This window comes from Nerophis lumbriciformis, linkage group LG32 (assembly GCF_033978685.3).
Source record: "Nerophis lumbriciformis linkage group LG32, RoL_Nlum_v2.1, whole genome shotgun sequence".
Taxonomy (NCBI): Eukaryota; Metazoa; Chordata; class Actinopteri; order Syngnathiformes; family Syngnathidae; genus Nerophis; species Nerophis lumbriciformis.
In genome coordinates, this window is record NC_084579.2 from 11459432 (window position 1) to 11481105 (window position 21674).

The window sequence follows — 21674 nt, forward strand, 5'->3', positions numbered from 1 at the left end:
GTAGTGTTTAATTTTCTTATATTCAAACACAGTGTTACTGTTCAAACTGTGTGTAATGTTACAGTGGCCTAAACATTAAATCTACTTGTTAAAAAAAACCTCTGCCTTGTTTTTAATAAATACTTAGGCCTACTATGCTACTGTATTTTAATGTTGGTCATGGTGGTACCAGGTGTTTTCTGAGGTGGTACTTGGTGAAAAAAGTTGGAGAACCACCGATCTACATTACATTGGGAAAATGCCTTTTGAGAATAAATCAACAAAGTTCTATTTTAAAATCCAAAAAAACACTTTATTAAGAACATGGTCAATAACACTAATTTCCAACATTCACTTTCTTTTTTTTACAGAATTATGTTCAGATATAAACATATTTTAGTTCAACTATAATACAAGTCAGTGGGAGTAAAAATGAACCAAGTTGCTGCACAACAGCGAAGGAGCTCCCACGCCAATGTTTTCCCCAAAACATTTCCTTCAGGTGTGTTTCTTGTGTTCCTCTATTGCAGGGGTGCCCAAACCTTTTGTCTCCAAGGGCCAAAGTGAAAATGTGCCAATGGGCAGGAATTTTGTGGGCCCCGCTTTGGGCACCCCAGCTCTAATAGGTCCTGAAATAGAAAAGAGATTTGAACATCTCTCAGTAACATACTGGATCCCCGTTTGAGTGTGAGTGATTACAGATGATCAATGTTTAGTCCCGTCCTTGGCGGCGTATAGCGCCCGTAATGTCTGTGCCACTTTGTTTGTAAGCTTCTGTCCGCTCGTTAGTGAGATTTTCTTATAAATAATGTTCGACTCCTTGATATTGTCCAGCCAAGGCACCTTCTTGCGACCTTCTCGTTTCTTGGCCACAACCCAGGGCCCCGAGTAAGAACCGGACATCCAGTGTACACTGTAGCCTCTTTTGGTCTTCTGGACCACCCGGGCGATCTGTGGCCGGTCTTTGTATTTGGGGCAGTAGATGGCGATGACGTCCATCACAGCCACGCCCTCGCTCATGTTGGCAGAATCCTCTGCGGAGTCGTCGCCTCTTCTTGACTTCTGCTAAAAAGGAAGAAGCGTTCCTTACAACAATGCCCATTTTTCTACCTTTGATGACAACACAGATACTGTAATTCTTCAAATAATAGCCTCTGCTCAAACAAATGCCTCACTTTTCCCTTCATGAAAGCCAGTAGGTGACAACAATTAAACAGTTCATTTAAAAGCATGGGTAAATTATTAGAATATATTGATAAAATGTAGATATTTATGATAAAACATATGTATAATAATATTATTTTGTACTGTATATATGTATATTTATTATCATTAGTAGAAAAAAAAAAATATATATATATATATTAGAGATGCGCGGTTTGCGGACACAACCGCGGAGTCCGCGGATTATCCGCGGACTCCGCGGTTGAAATAAAAAAAAATTAGATTTTATCCGCGGGTCGGGCGGTTGAAATAAAAAAAAATTAGATTTTAAATAGATTCAGGCGGGTGGCAGTTAAACCAATTCGGAAATATATATACATAGTTAAATGTTGTTACCCACATACGAAAAACGAGCAGGCACCTGCAGCACGCCACAACAGAAGAAGAAGAAAAAAAAAGATGGCAACGCCGGCAGCAAACGTGAACGTGACAAACTAAAAAAGGGAATACTAAAGACCAGGGGAAAAAAAGGCCCGAAAAGTTCAGCGTGGACTCGTTTTTATGAGGTTGTAAATCAGGATGATAGTAATGCTGGCTACGTGATTTGCAAGAGCTGCGACGCTGTTTATGTCTACGACAGTCACAAAACCGGGACATCTAACAAGGTGCATCACATTTGTGCAAAACCCCGAACCGCCACAAACACCCTGAGCATGAGCAGTTTCGTCCGCCGTGATCCCAGAAGAGTGCCACAGGATGTTAAAACAAGATAGAACGCAGCTGCCTGCAGCAGTTTGAGTGGCGCGAGCGCGCTTGGAGGTGCGCTCAGCGCGGCTCCCAGATGATTGCGCACTGGTGTGCGTCTGGGCCGTGACAGCGTGGCACGCATTGAATGTCTCTGCTGCATTGGATCAGTCTCCTTTCTTTAACAGGCAAAAGCTTTATAACCTCACTAATGCCTTGCATTGTCTGTTAGATATATAACAACGGGTGGGTGCGGGCGGGTGAGGTTTTGATAAAATGTTAGTTCGGGTGGATGGCGGATGGGTGACGACTTTTGTGATGCGGTTGCGGATGAAATAATTGCCTATCCGCGCATCTCTAATATATATATATATATATATATATATATATATATATATATATATATATATATATATATATATATATGTATATAACTTTGCTTAATCAAGTTTATCGTTAAAATACATATAATACTGTAACATATTTTAAAAATAATGTAAAAAATATTAATTATTATGACTTATTTATATGAATGCCAGGTAAGGTACAGGTAAATATACCAATTATTATAATACGTACTGTATTGTACCGGTAACTAGTGTTTCGATACATTTCGATTTTCTAAATAAAGGGGAAAATATTGCATTATTGGCTTTATTTTAACAACAAATCTTACGGTACATTAAACATATGTTTCTTATTGCAAGTTTGTGTCTTAAATAAAATAGTGAACATATTGACAACTTGTCTTTTAGTAGTAAGTAAACAAACAAGGCTCCTAATTAGTCTGCTGACGTATGCAGTAACATATTGTGTAATTTATCATTCTATTAATTTGTAAACATTATGAGGGACAAGCTGTAAACATGGATTATTAATCCACTTGTTAATTTACTGTTAATATCTGATTACTTTCTCTTTTAACATGTTTTATCTACACTTTTGTTAAAATGTAATAATCACTTATTCTGCTGTTGTTTGGATGCTTTACATTAGTTTTGGATGATACCACAAATTTAGGTATCATTCCGATACCAAGTCATTACAGGATCATACATTGGTCATATTCAAAGTCATCATGTGTCCAGGGACACATTTCCTGAGTTTATAAACGTAATATTAAAAAAAAACAAAGCAGATTTTGTGATGCTAAAAAATATCAATGTAATCATAGTAGTATCGACTAGATACGCTCCTGTACTTGGTATCATTACAGTGGATGTCAGGTGTAGATACACCCATGACGTTTGTTTACATTGTGACGCCAGTGAGCTACAGTGTGTAGTGAAGCATGTTTAGCTATTCCTCTTCCTCCAGTGATAATGATACTTGTACGAAACTTACTTTATTTGTTGCCATGGAGGCGAGGATTAGTGATTTAGAAGTACCGGTAGCTAAAACACTGCAGACCGGACTTTAGCCGCTAGCTAGCTAGCCACGTCTTAAAGCACCTCTTCCTGTGGGCGTTTCAGTGTTATAACTTCACCTTTATCTTTAGATTTTAAGCCAAAATGCATACGTTCTCCCTTTTCTGTCTACACACTGGGTCTGCTTGTAAGTACTCCGTGATTGTGCGCTGCCGAACATGCTCCTCTGCTCGTAAAACCAGCAATGACACGACGTGACGACGACGGGGGCCAGGAGGACGGGTACTTTTTAGAGGCAGTATAGTACCGAATATGATTCATTAGTATCGCGGTACTATACTAATACTGGTATACCGTACAACCCTAATTGTAACATATATTTCATTTAATTATTCCTTTTTGTTTAAAAAATGTGTTTTAAAAATATACTATGCAACATTTTAATGCACGTGTAAAGATTAGGGCCTCATCTCTAACAAACTCATTTGCACAAGTAAACTTTGTTCCCGCCTACAGCTGTCCCTCACCACATCGCATTTCAAATATTGCGGCTTCAACACATTGCAGATTTAATGGGGGATTGTTATAATTTTTTTAAAGACTATCTCCAACATATTTGGCCTAAAATGTTCAGTATAGTGGCTGCTGATTGGTTCAGCCTCAGAAAGCATTACATTATTGTATTGAAAGAGTGTAAAGGTGACTAAAGGGGTGTTATTTCATGTCTGGAGGATCTCATCAAAACTTATTTAGAAGGCCATCAAGAGTTTTTTATGCTCTAACTATGAAAATATTTGATTTATAACTCATGATTACTATTACTACTTATGTCATGTCCGATAAATGAGGGATGACTTCCAAGCTCTGTAATCATGTATTTTTAAGATATTTTACCGGCGGGGGATCTTCATCCTCGCTCTCCTCCTCGTCTGACTCGAGTGGTGCCGTGTGATTGGTGTGGTTGTTGTTTCGGGGTTTGGGCCCCTTGAGCAACGAGGTGATGGCCTTGTTTCTGGCGTTGGCGCTGGCTTCGCCCTCCTCGTCCTCTTCCTCGCGATCCAGGTGCTCCATCAGCACTTTGAACTGAGAGACAAAGTCAGATCACCCAAATAAGCTCCAAACTTACATTTAATGGCTGAAAAGTGCATTTGTGCCTGACTTCTTACATCTAAATACTGTTTGACAATATCCTTTTTGGTCTCTTTGCTGATGGCCGCGCCAGTAAGACCGCCCTTGAGAAACTCCATAGTCTGGCGAGGGTTGAAGTGCACCTTGGATTTCCTGTTGACGGCCTTGTCGTAGACTTTGGCCGACTCTGTTGGCGAGTACTTCTGGATTTTGCTGTAACAAAGTGTGATTTCATTACACAGCTGCTCGATTTAAAATGATGTCTGAAGATATTGCAGCGCTGCTGACCTGTCTGAGAAGCCGTATAGATTCTTCAGATGCTGTTTGAGCATGAGCAGCAGCAGGATTCCCTGCGAGGCGATGGAGAAGTCCAGCAGAGGCTTTGTGTCCTCAGGGAGGCGGGCTATGACTGCGTCCTCGTTATCCAAGTCGGAGTCGGAATCCGTCTTTTTCTGCCCCTGGACTTTTTTGTCCTCCTCATCGCTGCTGCTTTGACTACTACTACTACTACTGCTGCTGCTGCTGCTGCTGCTGCTACTACTGCTGCTGGATTGGCTACTGCTCTTGTCACTGTCCTCCTCATCAGAACTTTCCCTCATCTTGCGAGATTTTTTCTTCTTTTTCTTCTTTATCTTCTTCACCTTCTTTGGCTTTGGCAGCGGTCCTTTCCTCAAAGACTACACACACGCACACACAGAGTATAATGTCTTCGGCGATGCATGAAAGAAAAGCTTCGAGACGGCTGCTTTCTTACCTCCTTGAAAGACTGCAGCAGGTTACTCCCAGAGACAGACAGAGTGATGTCCACATGGTGCATGATGAAAAGAGGCTCCTCCTGCGTCTGGTAAGGGAAGCAGGCTAAGTTGTCCGCTACGAAGAGCAGCAGGTTCACCTCAGCTCTCTGCAAGAGCAAAAGAAAACCACCATCTCTTACTCTGTCCGTGACATGGTAGGGCGATTCATGAATAGACTGTGGACTCACAGAGCTGTCGTCAAACATGTTCAGCAACGAAATGAGGAACGCCCGCCGGTATTGACGGTTACCCCGGACCAAAGTGTACAGGTGGGAGCAGAGGGCTGCGTCTGTGTCGTGGTGGCGGAAACCTCGAAGGACTGCCTCGTTGGACCCAGCGATGGCCCGCTGGACCTGATAGGACAACTTCAACCCTGCTACAGCCTTCATCTGTGGATGGGCAAATCAGCAGTTAGAATAAAACATTGTTATCTACAGTACAGGCCAAAAGTTTGGACACACCTTCTCCTCATTCAATGCGTTTTCTTTATTTTCATGACTATTTACATCAGGGGTCCCCAAACTACGGCCCCGGCCCGCCAGCGTCCAAAATCAGGCCCGGGTGAAGTCCCAAGTATTAAAAAATATATATACAGTATATATATATATTTTTTCTGTCTTTTCTTATCCACTTTGTACCGCTTGCTACTCACTGTGTCTCCTAGCCGCTCAGGCAAATCATATTGTCTAAAAATGCATTTTCTCATCGATAACGTGACATCATCGCCCGCGTGGAAAGTGCGCTATATATATCTAATATATATATATATATAATATATATATATATATATATATATATATATATATATAATATATATATATATATATATATATATATATATATATATATATACACAGCCCGGTCCCCGGCCAAATTGTTTTAACCCAATGCGGCCCCCGAGTCAAAAAGTTTGGGGACCCCTGATTTACATTGTAGATTGTCACTGAAGGCTTCAGAACTATAATTAACACATGTGGAGTTATGTACTTAACAAAAAAAGGTGAAATAACCGAAAACATGTTTTATATTCTAGTTTCTTCAAAATAGCCACCCTTTGCTCTAATTACTTTTTTGCACACTCTTGACATTCTCTCATTGAGCTTCAACCTGAAATGGTTTTCACTTCACTGGTGTGCTTGAAGCTCATTGAGAGAATGCCAAGAGTGTGCAAAGCAGTAATCAGAGCAAAGGGTGGCTATTTTGAAGAAACTAGAATATAAAACATGTTTTCAGTTATTTCACCTTTTTTTGTTAAGTACATAACTCCACATGTGTTCATTCATAGTTGTGATGCCTTCAGTGACAATCTACAATCTACAAAAAGGTGAAATAACTGAAAACATGTTTTATATTCTAGTTTCTTCAAAATAGCCACCCTTTGCTCTGATTACTGCTTTGCACACTCTTGGCATTCTCTCCATGAACTTCAAGAGGTAGTCACCTGAAATGGTTTTCACTTCACAGGTGTGCTTGAACCTCATCGAGAGAATGCCAAGAGTGTGCAAAGCGGTAATCAGAGCAAAGGGTGGCTATTTTGAAGAAACTAGAATATAAAACATGTTTTCAGTTATTTCACCTTTTTGTAGATTGTAGATTGTCACTGAAGGCCTCACAACTATGAATGAACACATGTGGAGTTATGTACTTAACAAAAAAAGGTGAAATAACTGAAAACATGTTTTATATTCTAGTTTCTTCAAAATAGCCACCCTTTGCTCTGATTACTGCTTTGCACACTCTTGGCATTCTCTCAATGAGCTTCAAGCACACCAGTGAAGTGAAAACCATTTCAGGTTGAAGCTCAATGAGAGAATGCCAAGAGTGTGCAAAAACGTAATTAGAGCAAAGAGTGGCTATTTGGAAGAAACTAGAATATAAAACATGTTTTCAGTTACAAGATGGCAGTTCAGTTCAGTTTATTTATTTATATAGCACATTGAAAAAACAACCCCAGTTGGCCAAAGTGCTGTACAGACATAAGAAAAGGGATACGTAGTGTCACATTTACATCGTAACACAAGGATGAATAAAATACAATAGTAAAATATACCTTCAAAGAAATGCAGAATATATCACCTAAAATACTAAAATGTCATAAATAAATAAAAAAGGATAAAACAAGAAATAAAGGGTGACGTCGCGGAGGTCTACAGGTCAACCTTGTGACTTTAATTCCTTTCCTCACCTTCTTGTGCAGAGCTCGAAGGACATACTCTGATTTTTAGGATCGGGCGACTTTAATAAAGCTAAGAAAGCGCAGCAATTTCTTACTTTTTGACTTAGCCACGCTGAAGTCCTTCTCTGAGCTAGCATCCTATGCTAAGCAGACACTCGGACTGCTGCAGACGAGGGCAATAGACAACAACAAGCCGAAACAAAACCGCTGCAGACGGGGTGGAGCTGACCATAGACTCTGGCGCATGGTTAGCAAAGGAAGGCTAACTCTTCCGGGTTTACTACAGGCAAATGTTCAGTCTCTGGGAAATATGATTGAAGAACCTCCTTCAACTTCAGCGGCAAGACTCCCTAGCAGGCACTTGTTGAATTAGGTCCTGACGTTGAGCAACTCAAACCTAACGTTGGAACAACATGCTTTTTGACAATGTTTAATCAATGTTGGGTTCTGACGTTGATTTGACCATTGAATTTTAGTCATTTTCCAACCATTATTTTACAACACAAATACATCGTTGAAACAACATACTTTTTGATGACATTTATTCAATGTCAGGTTCTGACTGTCATATCGGGGGGCGTCGCAGCTTACTACGAGGTTTGTTTCCCCGGGATGCAAACGGACTACTCTGGACAAGGCGTGCAGGTAAAAACATGATTTAATTCCAACTAACACTTAACGAGGTACAAAACGGAAAACAACCCCAAGGCAAGCGTGCCTATCGCACGCGGAAGCTAAGGCAAAAACTTAGGACATGAAACTATAGACATAGACCTCATCCCTGTTCATTTTAGAATTGATTTTAAAACCTTGCTGTTTGTTTTTAAAGCTTTACATGGACTGGCACCTCAGTATATCTCGGACCTCATCCAAACTTACAATCCTGCGCGCGCTCTGAGGTCCGAGAGCCAGCTCCAGCTCGTGGTGTCCAAGACGAGACTTAAAACCAGGGGAGACAGGGCCTTCTCTGTGGTCGGCCCTAAGCTCTGGAACACTCTGCCCCTCCATATTCGAACTGCTCCCACAGTGGAGTGTTTTAAGTCTCGTCTTAAGACCCACTTTTATTCTCTGGCTTTTAACACTACGTGAGTTGTGTGGTCCTCTGTTGTCCTCTGTGTTTTTAAAATTTTGATTTCTATTTACTGTTTTAATTGGTTTTACCCATTGAAATTGTTTTTAATCATATTTATTTTATATATTTTTTTTAATTGTTTTTAATATTGTTGTGCAGCACTTTGGAAACATTTTGTTGTTTAAATGTGCTATATAAATAAAGTGGATTGGATTGGATTGGATGAAACTGTGGCATGAAATAACTAAGACTTACTTGGCAAGGCATGAAGTAAACAAACAGCATGAACTATGGTATTGCATGAAACAAGCAATGACGCCAGGACGACTGACTGGCAAAGACAGGCTTAAATAATGGTCTCTTGATTAGAGCAGGTGCGTGTCCCGAACACCAGAGGCAGGTGAAACTAATAAGTCGCCATGGTAACTAAAACATACAAGGGTGCACAAAAACAGGAACTAATGGAGTCTAAAACTAACAGAACATAACAAAAACATGATCCGGACCACGGATCACGACACTGACGTTGATTTAACCATTGAAACTGATCATATCCCAACAGACAATATGGATTCAACGTTAGACATCAACGTTATCTCAATTTACAAATATTTTGCAAAAATTGTTTATAAGTCAGTTTTATAAAAACATATATGTACAATCAACGTTGTATCAATGTCTTGTGCCTGCGGGGTCAGGGAGGAGGATTTCAAACACCTGCTCTGAAAATTTGGTATATCTGACTTAGAAGTTAAGACCATGTATTTGCCCAAAGAACTGCAATCTATTCTTGTGAGTGTTGTGTTGTGTACCCCTCCTCCCCAAAATCGCTACACCCCTAGTGCTTAACTGTGGGATTTTGTTAATAATTGCTTGTACACTTTGTACACAAGGCGCCAAACTGCCCAAAAACTTGTACTCACATGGATGAAGCCCGAATATTTCTTGTCAATATCCACTAGCTGTTGATCAGCCTTGTTCTTCATGGTTGGCTCAGGGTCGGTTCCCATGGCAATCAAGTACGGCACGCACTAAAAACAAATGTTTGCAGTGTGGGAAGCGTGTGTTTAAAAGAAGTGATTAGTGGGGGATTGAGCATGAGATTCACCTGCACAGGATGGATGAGGCCTTGGCTGAGTGTCAGCGTGATGACGCTCAGAGCAAAATGTCGCACGGCGGACTGCGTGTGGAGGAAGGACTCCAGCACTTGCTTCAGGTAGAGCTGAATGATGGAGCTGCTCATTCCTGAGGAGATGTCACCCATCTCCTTCAGATCCTCCTGCTTGGCCTTGTCCTTCCCTGAAGAAACAAAAAAACAAGGTCGGTTTTCCTGGTGTGAGAGAAGATAAGAGGACAATTGATGTATTATCCTCACATTCACGATCAGCTTCCTGCATTCGTGAGTCCTCCTCTTGTAGGTACGTCTGCAGGTTTTTAAGCACCTGGATCTTCAGACTGACGAGACTGTGCTCGTCAGATAAGGTGGTGTTGTAGAGGCTCTTCACGTCCTGCACAAACATGAGCTCCGGGTACATAATCAACTGGAAACCTTGAAAGAAAAGGGAATATTTTAGATGCCAAGGAATATACACGACAAGACACTAGGGCTGGAAGGTTCAGGCAAAAATAATAATCACAATTACTTTCATCGATATTGTAATCCCGAATAATAACACGATTATTAATTAATTTGAAAACATGGTAATATATTGTACCAGCAAAACTCAACTTTAAATATAGTTTAAAAAAAATTGTAACAAATAAACCACAGCAACTACAATAATGATAATGGTAATAACAATACATTTAAACAACAATAGAAATAATTTTTTTTAAATCGTTTTTTTAATTGCGTTTTTTACTTTTCACACTTATTTTACCACCATGTAGTGTGTGCTTTTTGTGTCAAATAAAATTTACTAAAATATGTGTCAATTAAATGCACAAATCCCCATATGTATTGGTGCAATACACCTTTGGAGAATTTTGACCAGTATTTTAGGTCAAAGCATAATAATTTTGTAAATGTATCAATAAGTAAGCATAATAACATTTTGCTTGTGTAAAGTACTTTTTTGAAACCTTTATTTTGTTAGCGAAGTCAGACCAGAGGACAGGAGGAAGAGCGCTGTGCTGCAGTTCTCAGCTTGACGACAAGTAAGGAGAGAATTTGAGGCTGTAAAAAAAAAGAGAGCGCCTCTCAAATTGCGACTGCTGTTCTGTTTGCACAATGATGTTACATCGATGATGTCGTTCACAACAACACAAGCAGATAAGATGTGTTGTGGGTCTATGGGTTCTTCTTGCTAGCTTTCGCTTCGTAGTTTTGTTGCTGTTGAAAGGGGCCGTCTTGACATTCTTTAGTACAGGACAGGTCGGTTGAGAGTGTCAGGGATGAATGAGCGGTACTGGACACATTATTTTGCCAAACAAATGTTTCTTCTCCTCACAATGACAACATTTCACTTACATTTATGTCAATTTCCCTGATATTCTGCGTTTAACAGTGGATTCCGTTATATATGTCAATTATGTGACTCTGTTTGCGGTTACGTGAAGGCAGGAATCATATGCCTTACTTTTTTTGTTCGGTTTAGTGATTATTGATTTGGCTTATTAGCGCTATTTCAAATAAAAAGTAGCAACCATAGTGAGATCCCAAACTTGTAGTCAACGTGCGCTTTTTTTCCCCACTAATTCGCTCTACATCTGTTGCTCTGGTAAAAGCTCCAGAATTGCATGGCCCATTAATCTTTTTTTTTCTTTCGATTATTATATTTTCATGAACGTGAGAAGCCATAATCGAAATTGAAATCAAAATTCAATTAATTGTCCAGCCCTACAAGACACTAGGGTTGTACGGTATACAGGTGCTAATAAAGTACCGCAATACTAATTAATTGAAATCGGTACTATACTGCCTTTGAAAAATGCCGGTATGATGTTGAGGGTGTCAAAATGCACACATAAAGTGCATACAAGCAATAACATCTTGGAGAGGAAGAATTGCAAAAAACAACAATTCTACTGGTTAATATAAAGAGGGTGCGTGAGTCGCAATATGGAGGTATTTGGGCTTCAAAACTAACAATAAAGGTGTCGCTTTAAACAAGGAGGCGCTGCGCTGCAAGTGTTGCTTTAAAACACGCTTCGCCAAATGTGGCAATTAGTATTAGCACATTTGCTTCAAACTTAGATACAAATTTAAATAATAAGCATTCAGATCTGCACAAGGAGTTATTAAGAGTGACAGGTAATAATGTAGTTGTTACACCTGTCCTGCTGATCGGCTCAGGTGCAGACCGTATAGTCGAGGAGCACAGGGCAGATGTTCCTTTCAGGGTCGATGTTTTCGTCGGGGTTACGTAACACTCTTCTCTCTCTCTTTACTCGCCCACTCACTCACTGACGTCACTCAGCCAACACGTTGACATTCTCGCAAACACATATGCTACTCTCATGAGGTAACCAGCTCCCCTGCTGTGCACATGTTGATACGTAGACGCGCGCACAGCTGCTTGGATTGATGGCAAATATTAGCGGAGTAAAAACTGCCCAATTAGCGTCAACTAATGCAAGTGAAATGACTGAATTTTGTAACAAATTCCTACAATTTGTGTTTTATCTTTAACAATGTGGGTTTTACCTGCTACATTACTTATCCGTGTAAATTTATCCATAGTTTTGTTTTTAGTACTTACTAATACTTCTATTTTTCTTGAAGCATAGCATTTAATATAATGTCAATAAAGTTTTTTATTATATTCTAATCTAATCCCTCATATGGCAGACCAAATGTAAATGGTTCTTTGAGTGCAACAATGAAAGCCCAATGCGTTTATGCCTTTTAATTTATATTTTAACCTTGTAAAATTGTTATTTGAGTGCAATAGGAAACATATGTTTATTGTATTGTAAGATTTTCTGTTAAAATAAAGCCAATATTGACATTTTTCGTAGTTCCCTTTTTTGGAAAAGTATCGAAAAGTATCGATATACATTTTGGTACTGGTACCGGTACCAGTACCAAATTATTGGTATCGGGACAACCCTACAAGACATATACTAAAATTGCCAACATACCTAAACCTATCAAGGCCTTCAGCTGGACTACTTCATCTGTGTGAGTAGTGAAGTACAGGAGATGCTCCATCACTTTGTCCTTTATGATGATCTGCAGGAAGAATCTGAGGTTGAATATTCGTGCTGGTCTATCGAGGAGAGAACGCCTACCTTACTCGCGCCTTTGAACTCCTCTTGGTCAAAGTCAAAGTGTCGACACAAAGCTCCCACGGTAAATAGAGAGCGCAGCAGCGTGGGTTTGTTGGTGATTAGAGTGGAGCTGTTGGGGTCTTCCTGATGCTGCGTCTTGAGTTTAGCCAGAGCATCTGCACATTGAGGCAAACAGAACAACAGAAATAAACAGGAACCCGTTCCTCGCATGTTGTTCTGCAAATTATGTTAGGTGTATGTCGTCTTACTATAGAAGCGATTGAAACAAGCCCAAACAAACTTGTAGTTGTGCGTCACTTTGTTCACAACAGCACCAAGACAGCTTACACAGTGTTGTACGACCTAAAAGGCAAACAAAACCAATTATATTACATGCATAAGCAATGTTATAAGAATGTGGTGAATAGGGATGGGTAACGAAACGCGGTTCTATGACGTCACAGGTGCTGATGTGAGCGGTAGGAACCAGATCGAAAAAAATGTAGCTATTGGTGCCTCATTTCGGTGCTAAATTAATGCAGACTTAGCCACCTGCAACAAATGCTTGCAGGTGATTTTGTGCAAGTAACGACTAAAGCATGTTCTGCATATTGTCAGTGTTCTGTACTGTTGCAATGATTACAACAATTTGTTGTGTATTTTATTCCATATTGTTGTATTTATCACTTAGTTACCTTTTCATTTATATTATTGGTGTATTTAAATTCCAATTCTGTTCAGCTAACATGTCACAAATTTCCAAAAAAGGCATTGTTTACAAACGTACCAATACTACAGTAATATTGGCCACGAGAGGGGACCAAACTAATTAGAGCGCGCTGTTCAGTATTGTGGCCACTGATTGGCTCAGCCTCAGGCAGCATTACTGTTTTGGATCAAAATAATGCAAAGGTGACTAAAGGGTCTTATTTAATGTCGAGAGGGCTCTAATAATGTTGAAAAGCACATTTAGAAAGTTGTAAACTGATTTTATGCTCTAAAAAGAAAATATTTATTTAATAATATGATTCCTAATTCACGGAAATTAATTTATTGATGTCATGTCTGGTCCAATTAGCAGCGATAAACAAGGGACGACTGCAACTTTGGTTTTACAGTGGAAATGATACCAGTCTGTGGTGGTAAATTACACTGACCATCATGCCGTGTTTGACGATGAGCTTCATGAGGTCATCTTCTATGGTTGTGAGAAAATTCTCACTAGGATTGTCCATCAGAGGCACGACCAGCTCCAGGATCTTGGCGACATTGCAAATCACCATGACGTCATTTGGAGTCTAAAATGAGAGGAAAAAAGAGAATTTTTAGATTTAGATTTGCCTGCCACTAGATGCAGCTATTGCACAATAAACAATGCTTACGTTGCTCTTGATAGTCAAGTGAGGTTGCATGGTCATGGCATGTTTGACCATCAGCTGTGGTCTGATTTTGCTGAACAGGTAGAGGGTGGTGATGCATGCTACCAGGTGACCGGAGTCCACCCCTTTGTCTTCACAGTCTGCAGCACAAAAAGAGGAAATCACTGTTATAAAACCTTTATTAACAGTTTTAACTGTCATACAAGTGTACAAAAAGTTACTATAAATGCTTCATTTAAGGCACTATTCAAATAACTGCTGAATCTTCTTTAGTCGGCGTGTCTGTTGGCTACAAAAGCAAACAACCTCTGGGGTCTCTAATTAGCAAAAACATTGGTGACAACCTCCTGATGTTTTCTGTATGAACTCCACGAGATGGTAGTAGCTGCATTTGGAGTATCCTGAGTAGAGATGTCCGATAATAGCTTTTTTGCCGATATCCGATATTGTCCAACTCTTAATTACCGATTCCGATATAAACCGATACCGATATATACAGTCGTGGAATTAACACATTATTATGCCTTATTTTGTTGTGATGCCCGGCTGGATACATTAAACAATGTAACAGGGTTGAGGTGGGGATGGGCGGGGTTTGGTGGTAGCGGGGGTGTATATTGTAGCGTCCCGGAAGAGTTAGTGCTGCAAGGGGTTCTGGGTATTTGTTCTGTTGTGTTTATGTTGTGTTACGGTGCGGATGTCCTCCCGAAATGTGTTTGTCATTTTTGTTTGGTGTGGGTTCACAGTGTGGCGCATATTTGTAACAGTTTTAAAGTTGTTTGTACGGCCAACCTCAGAGTGAACTGTATTGCTGTTGATCAAGTATGATTTGCATTCACTTATGTGTGTGTAAAAGCCGCATATATTATGTGACTGGGCCGGCACGCTGTTTGTATGGAGGAAAAGCGGACGTGACGACAGGTTGTAGAGGACGCTAAAGGCAGTGCCTTTAAGGCACTGCCCCCAATAATGTTGTCCGGGTGGAAATCGGGAGAATGGTTACCCCGCGAGATTTTCGGGAGGGGCACTGAAATTTGGGAGTCTCCCGGGAAAACCGGGAGGTTGAAACCGATACCGATAATTTCCAATATTACATTTTAAAGCATTTATCGGCCGATATTATCGGCAGGCCGATATTATCGGACATCTCTAATCCTGAGTCATCCGCATCCAGCCACTTTATATACCCTCTGCATGCGCTTTAAAACATTGGTTGTGCCTACTCAGCTGATGGTGTGAAACCCATGTGTGGTACACCTGCACTATTCAAATAACTGCTGAATCTTCTTTAGTCGGCGTGTGTGTTGGCTACAAAAGCAAACAACCTCTGGGGTCTCTAATTAGCAAAAACATTAGTGACAACCTCCTGATGTTTTCTGTATGAACTCCACGAGATGGTAGTAGCTGCATTTGGAGTATCCTGAGTAGAGATGTCCAAAAATGGCTTTTTTGCCAATATCCGATATTCCGATATTGTCCAACTCTTAATTACCGATTCCGATATCAACCGATACCGATATATACCGTCATGGAATTAACACATTATTATGCCTAATTTTGTTGTGATGCCCGGCTGGATGCATTAAACAATGTAACAGGGTTGAGGTGGGGATGGGCGGGGTTAAGGTGGGCGGGGTTTGGAGGTAGCGGGGGTGTATATTGTAGCGTCCCGGAAGAGTTGGTGCTGCAAGGGGTTCTGGGTATTTGTTCTGTTGTGTTTATGTTGTGTTACGGTTCGGATGTCCTCCCGAAATGTGTTTGTCATTTTTGTTTGGTGTGGGTTCACAGTGTGGCGCATATTTGTAACAGTTTTAAAGTTGTTTATACGGCCAACCTCAGAGTGAACTGTATTGCTGTTGATCAAGTATTATGGCGTCACATTAGTGCCAAAAATCCGAGCGCATAAAAACTGTTATCGCGCGATGATTCTCCACTTCGTGCGCGCGCGCGACACCCTTTTGCGCGCGCGCCGTCTCGGTCTGTGCGCTGTCATGTTTCGTTTTGGCACTTTGGGGGCGGGTATGCATAAACGGCCCCTTCTTTCTGATTGGTCAGGCGAAAAATGCTCAGAGCCAATCAGAAGTATAGCAGGGCGGGTCATCGTCAATATGTATCAAGATTACGGAGGAAGAAGTGGATAAAAAAATGTTGCGCGCTGATGAAGGTTATTTCATACCACATAAACACAATACAGGGTAATACAAAATGAATAAATAAATAAAAATAAAATAAATAAATAATAAGACAACAAACACCATAATCACATCTTTCAGCCAGAACTGGTCCACCAGCAATAACATCCAACCATAACATTATTTTATATTTTCACTTCTTCTTGAACATTTGTTTTCTAATTTATGGAATTTCTTTTGATTCAGCCATAAAATTAATGAAATAATCTTTGAATTTTGTTTTTAAAATGTTAAAAATAGCCTTTTAATAATGTATTCTGAAACAAATAATCAGAGAACTGACTAACACTGACCCTACACAACTATGTTGCACAATTAAGTCTTTTTTTTTTTTAAAGCGAAAGAGGTAATTTCAACATGTACAGCATCCTATGTCATATCTACATGTAATAAGATTTGTAACAAGGCAAACGGTTTGTTAATTGGTCGAAAATCGAGCAAGTTATGGTAATTTAATTAGTACATGTACCATTGACATCAATGTAATGATTGAGGCTAGATGTCCGAGGTAAGATGGCTACAACGTTGCTACGCTGGAGAATGATTGGTCATATGAAAAATACTCAGAGCCAATCAGAAAGGAGGGGCCGTCTAGCATACCCGCCCCCAAAGTGCCAAAAAGAAACAGAGAGCGCGAGGAGAGATGCCAGGAGTACACAGAGAGCGCACAGACCGAGACGGCGCGCGCGCAGAAAGGCACCGCGCGCGCGCGCAAAAAGGCACCACGCACGCGCAAAAGGGTGTTGCGCGCGAGCACGAAGTGGAGAATCAGCGCGCGATAACAGTTTTTATGCGCTTGGATTTTTGGCACTAATGTGAAGCCATAAAGTATGCCTTGCATTCACTTATGTGTGTGTAAAAGCCGCATATATTATGTGACTGGGCCGGCACGCTGTTTGTATGGAGGAAAAGCGGACTTGACGACAGGTTGTAGAGGACGCTAAAGGCAGTGCCTTTAAGGCACGCCCCCAATAATGTTATCCGGGTGGAAATCGGGAGAATGGTTACCCCCGAGATTTTCGGGAGGGGCACTGAAATTCGGGAGTCTCCCGGGAAAACCGGGAGGTTGAAACCGATACCGATAATTTCCGATATTATCGGCAGGCCGATATTATCGGACATCTCTAATCCTGAGTCATCCGCATCCAGCCACTTTATATACCCTCTGCATGCGCTTTAAAACATTTGTTGTGCCTACTCAGCTGTTGGTGTGAAAACCATGTGTTGTTTACAATCAACTCACTTATTCTCACTTTGCACACGTTTAATCGATCAGCATTGCGTGTGTTATCAGGTTTGCACGCGTTTTATTACACGCAAAATCAGGGTCTTTGTGCGGCGCAGCCTCACATGGAGTCAACCTCCAGCGGCACTCAGTTTAATTGTGTTTTGGTAGTAACTGCATTTGGCGTATCATGAGTGGTTCGCATCCATCAGCTTCATCTACCCTCTACTTGCGCTTAAAAATGTTGCTTGTGCCTTCTCAGCTGCTGGTGTGACACCCTGCTGTTATGTTGTTTACAATCAACACATCCGAGGTATTAACGCTGGCGGAGCAGTTTGGTCCTTCACCGCTATTATAACATTGGTTCTGTTGCTGCTATGTGTACAATCTCACTATTTTACAAAACCGCCATTTTTCCCAAAAAGTGTAACTCTGATGAAAAAAACATACCAAAAACAAATATCCACTGCAGAAGATACTGGCTCTCAGGAGGATATTCAACGCTGCGTTTTCTAGGTAAACTAAGTCAATAAACATCCTGGCCCTAGCTAGAGCATTTTACAGCAGGGGTGTCAAACTTGTAGCCCGCAGACCCATTTTTTGTCCCGCTACTTACCGGTAACTTCATACTTTAGTGTAATTGTAGCCCATGCAACCTAGGCGGCTAATATTCAAACATATTATGGCAATCTTAAATCCAACTAGAAAAAACATTAACTACAATAATGGTGCAGACACAACAAAAACAAAAAGAGAAACCTCCTGTAAGCAAGCAAAATTCTCTCTGACGATTTCCTGGGGAACTCAACTGTATTAACAATATACAATTTCTACATTCAATTTTCCATGTATACTGACTTAAGGACTACCATGGCTAAGAGTCAATATACAAACGTAGATAGTGGTAGAAGTAGTTAAAATATACACATACTGTTCACATACATTCACTGTACAAACATACATATACACATACTGTACATATACCGTACATACATACACTCATGCACATTATCACGTTTCATCAAACATAAATTAACGTTGTTAAACTGGACAACACATGGCACACTGACAAAGCTTAACCTATTGTTAATATAACAATCTACAAGGTTAATATAGGTTGCTTCTCTTTCTTCCCCTCCATTTTTCTGCATTCTTTTGTATCTCTAGTTATCGTTACGTATATGTATTGTTGCATTTGAACAACTGTATTGTTGATAATAGAGGTAAATTATTGGTATTTTTTCGTTATCAATAGCGCTATTTCTATTGGTATTTGTATTGCTCCATTTGTAGTGTAATAATGCTCATTGTCATTTCTGTATTATTATTTATTTCGTCAACTGCTTCTTTGCTATCACTTTTACCATCATATTTGTACTTATCCTATTTGCTGATGTAGCTCTATTGTTGTTGTTTTTGTTATTGTTGTGTTTGCTTTTGCCTTTTTTTCTCTTTCTATCCCCTCCTGCTCCGGCCCGGCTGCACCAAATGATAATATAAATACATTTAATAAAGTAAAATACAAATAAGGCAACAAGAGAATTATCCTACACTTCTCTTTTGTAAAGTAAATCTGAACAGCCAATATGGGCATCTACATCAACTATATGATTTGCCTGAGAAGCTGGACAGGACAAAAAAAAAAAAGGAAGTAGTTAAAATATTTAGTTATGTGGTCAAAACATGATTCTGAAGGTAATTCTTTGTGCGGCACAGCCTCAACTGGACACTACCTCCAGCGGCTCCCATTTAAATTATGTTTACAGTAATTGCTGAAAATGTCAAAATAATAAATAAAAACTACCCTAGCTATGACTTTGAAATAAATGCATCTACCTGCAATAGGCTCCTCATTATTGGGTATGTGCTCCACCAGATTGTCCACCAGCTGACTGCAGGCCTTCTTAGCAGGTTTGTATGAAGCTGCTTCTTCTGATTTGAGCAGCTAAAACGATGCAGGAGTCAAAAGAGATGATTATAAAAAGCAATCATAAAGTCACAAGATATCATTCGAAAGTCTTACATTTTGGAGGAGCTGCTCAAACCAGTCATAGCCGGAATCTTTACATGCAAGGACCTAGGGTGGAATGGAAGCAAGGGTAAACATCTTGTTTGCACAGCAGCGTGTTCAAGCATTCAAACAGCTACACACCACATCTGTGATGTTGAGGATTTTTCTGGTCATGGCGTCTGTGTCGTGACTGGGGGTGGGCGTGAACCAGATTTTCTGGAAGGTCTCATTCACCAGTTTCTGCAAGAGGAAATATGTTGGAGTAAATAAAAGTGAATAGGAAAACAAATGAGGAGAAGAATTGGAAAGCAAAACAAACCTTAATCCCTTCCTCATCGTTGACTCTCCGGATCATCTTGACGCACATCTCTGTGATCTTGTGGAAGTCGGGTAGCTCCAAGCAAATGTCCCTCAGGATCTTAATGACTCTCTTCCTCACGCTGATACCTGTGTCCTATTGACAGATGAACCATGTCACAGTTATGCTCTTTGTCCATTTTTGAAGTTTATTTATTAAAAATAGCATGCAATAATAAACAATTCTGTAAATGTGCCAATGTTAGCTGTAGACGAGATAAATTTCAACTGTGGGCACGGTATGAAATGCCAGCAATTAATAGCAATAAATAAAACACGACAAAATGATACCATTAAAGTTAATGCAAAAATACAGTTTGTTAGTAGAGTGACTATATACAGTGATGCCTACAAAAAACAATTGCGTCAAGTTAAAATGTTTGCTGTTTGGGCAGTCGTGGGTCACGCAACATGCATCCAATTAATTTTTTTGCAAGCATACATATATCCTCATATGTCAATTGGGGTGAACATATTACCAATATCCTCTCGATGAGCATGTCATAGTACTGCTCGATGAGCTCGGGTCGACTGAGCACAAAGCGACCGACGAGCTCCACGGCAGCCTCTCGCACGCTAGTGGAGTTGTCCATGAGGCGACCATGAACCCCGCGTTGCATGTCAGACTGAAAAGCATCGAAGGAAAATAAGTCAGACCAGGGTAATAAGCCAATGAGTGGATAACGACGATAGCTAATAGCTGAACACATGCTCGAAGCAGTCAGTCTCCTATAATACAAAATAGGCTTTTAAAAAAAACAGTATGTGTCCCTCAAGCTTGTTTGCTTCAGGTAAAAAAAACACAAGCTTCTGAACACATCTTTAGGGAAATCTTGAGGCTCTGCCATTTATCTATCTATCAGTCAACTACAAACATGAGAGCTGTAAGTATGATCATTTTGTAAATAGGACATTGCTGTAAAAATGTGAGTGTAATGTTAGCACTCACATAGCTACGCTATTGTTGCTAACAGAACATTACATAGGTATGTTATTGTGTGTGTTATATGATATCTATTATGTTGGACAAGAGGATAAAGTGCACAATAGCGCTTCTTGGAACACACTAGTTGACAAACACAGCTCATTAGCATTGAAGCTACAGAAACACAAAAGTGCATGTACCCACTAGCGCTTACTAAAAGCAATTTTAAAGTGTTTAATTCAAGCATCAGGGCTAGACTTTGGACAATATACTTCAACACACTAATATGAGACCGCTGACACGTGTTGATTGTTGAAAAGCATTAGATGGGCCCAGTGAAGAGCAGATGGGTATCTGAGTGCCTCACCCTTGCGAGAATACTTGGATCCACAGCCACAACCTCAGACAAGCACTTCATGGCTTTAGTTCTGACTGCAATGGCGCTCTCGCCGAGAACTCTCAGAATCTACGCAGGACAGCATGCGTTAGCCGTAAGCAACACGATGCCTGTTACGTGTCAAAATCCATTCTTTTACCTGTGATAGGTAAATGTCAAAGCTCTGTGCCAATGGCCTCATGGAGGCTAAATATCGGACAATGAGACATGATTCCTTGTAGTCCATCGTCTCAGAGAGGACCCTGGAATAATGATGAGCATTTATTACAGAGAGAACTGCCAAGTTTGACTGCAAACCTGTAGCGTTGCTTACCCAGTATGTGAGTTTCTGATGACCTTGCGCAGAAACTTTTTCCGCAATTCAGCCCTCTGCATTATGTCCTCGGTGGTGTCGGCGTCGTTGGCACAATACCGACCTTTAGGGTCCTCGTCGTCGTCGTTTTGAGACTTCATGGCCTTGTCTGCCTCACTTGTGATGTCCCTGTACCACTGGGCGATGTAGAAACTCCTGGCAAACTGCGCAAAACAAAACCAAAAAAAGTGAGTTTCCAG

The 21674-nt window shown here is 40.4% G+C and overlaps 1 protein-coding gene across 4 annotated transcripts in view; it reads right to left on the bottom strand.

Annotated features, from left to right (window-relative positions):
* Positions 1-286: 286 nt before the first annotated feature.
* Positions 287-21674, bottom strand: part of LOC133574852 (nipped-B-like protein B) — a 51876-nt gene continuing 30488 nt past the window's right edge. For 3 of the 4 annotated variants that reach the window (XM_061927157.2, XM_061927154.2, XM_061927156.1), the window contains 22 exons: positions 21436-21638; positions 21262-21364; positions 21093-21191; positions 20280-20426; positions 19763-19897; positions 19585-19683; positions 19456-19509; positions 19269-19377; positions 14019-14155; positions 13794-13934; positions 12906-12999; positions 12658-12812; positions 12508-12598; positions 9800-9973; positions 9533-9723; positions 9348-9455; positions 5365-5565; positions 5137-5283; positions 4671-5059; positions 4421-4595; positions 4149-4337; positions 287-1044 (listed from right to left, as the gene is read on the bottom strand). In XM_061927157.2, the coding sequence (XP_061783141.1) occupies positions 685-1044; positions 4149-4337; positions 4421-4595; positions 4671-5059; positions 5137-5283; positions 5365-5565; positions 9348-9455; positions 9533-9723; positions 9800-9973; positions 12508-12598; positions 12658-12812; positions 12906-12999; positions 13794-13934; positions 14019-14155; positions 19269-19377; positions 19456-19509; positions 19585-19683; positions 19763-19897; positions 20280-20426; positions 21093-21191; positions 21262-21364; positions 21436-21638 (3501 nt within the window). In that variant the 3' untranslated portion in view covers positions 287-684. The remainder of the gene's footprint in view (positions 1045-4148; positions 4338-4420; positions 4596-4670; positions 5060-5136; positions 5284-5364; positions 5566-9347; positions 9456-9532; positions 9724-9799; positions 9974-12507; positions 12599-12657; positions 12813-12905; positions 13000-13793; positions 13935-14018; positions 14156-19268; positions 19378-19455; positions 19510-19584; positions 19684-19762; positions 19898-20279; positions 20427-21092; positions 21192-21261; positions 21365-21435; positions 21639-21674) is intronic. The other variant, XM_061927155.2, reaches the window with a different exon arrangement.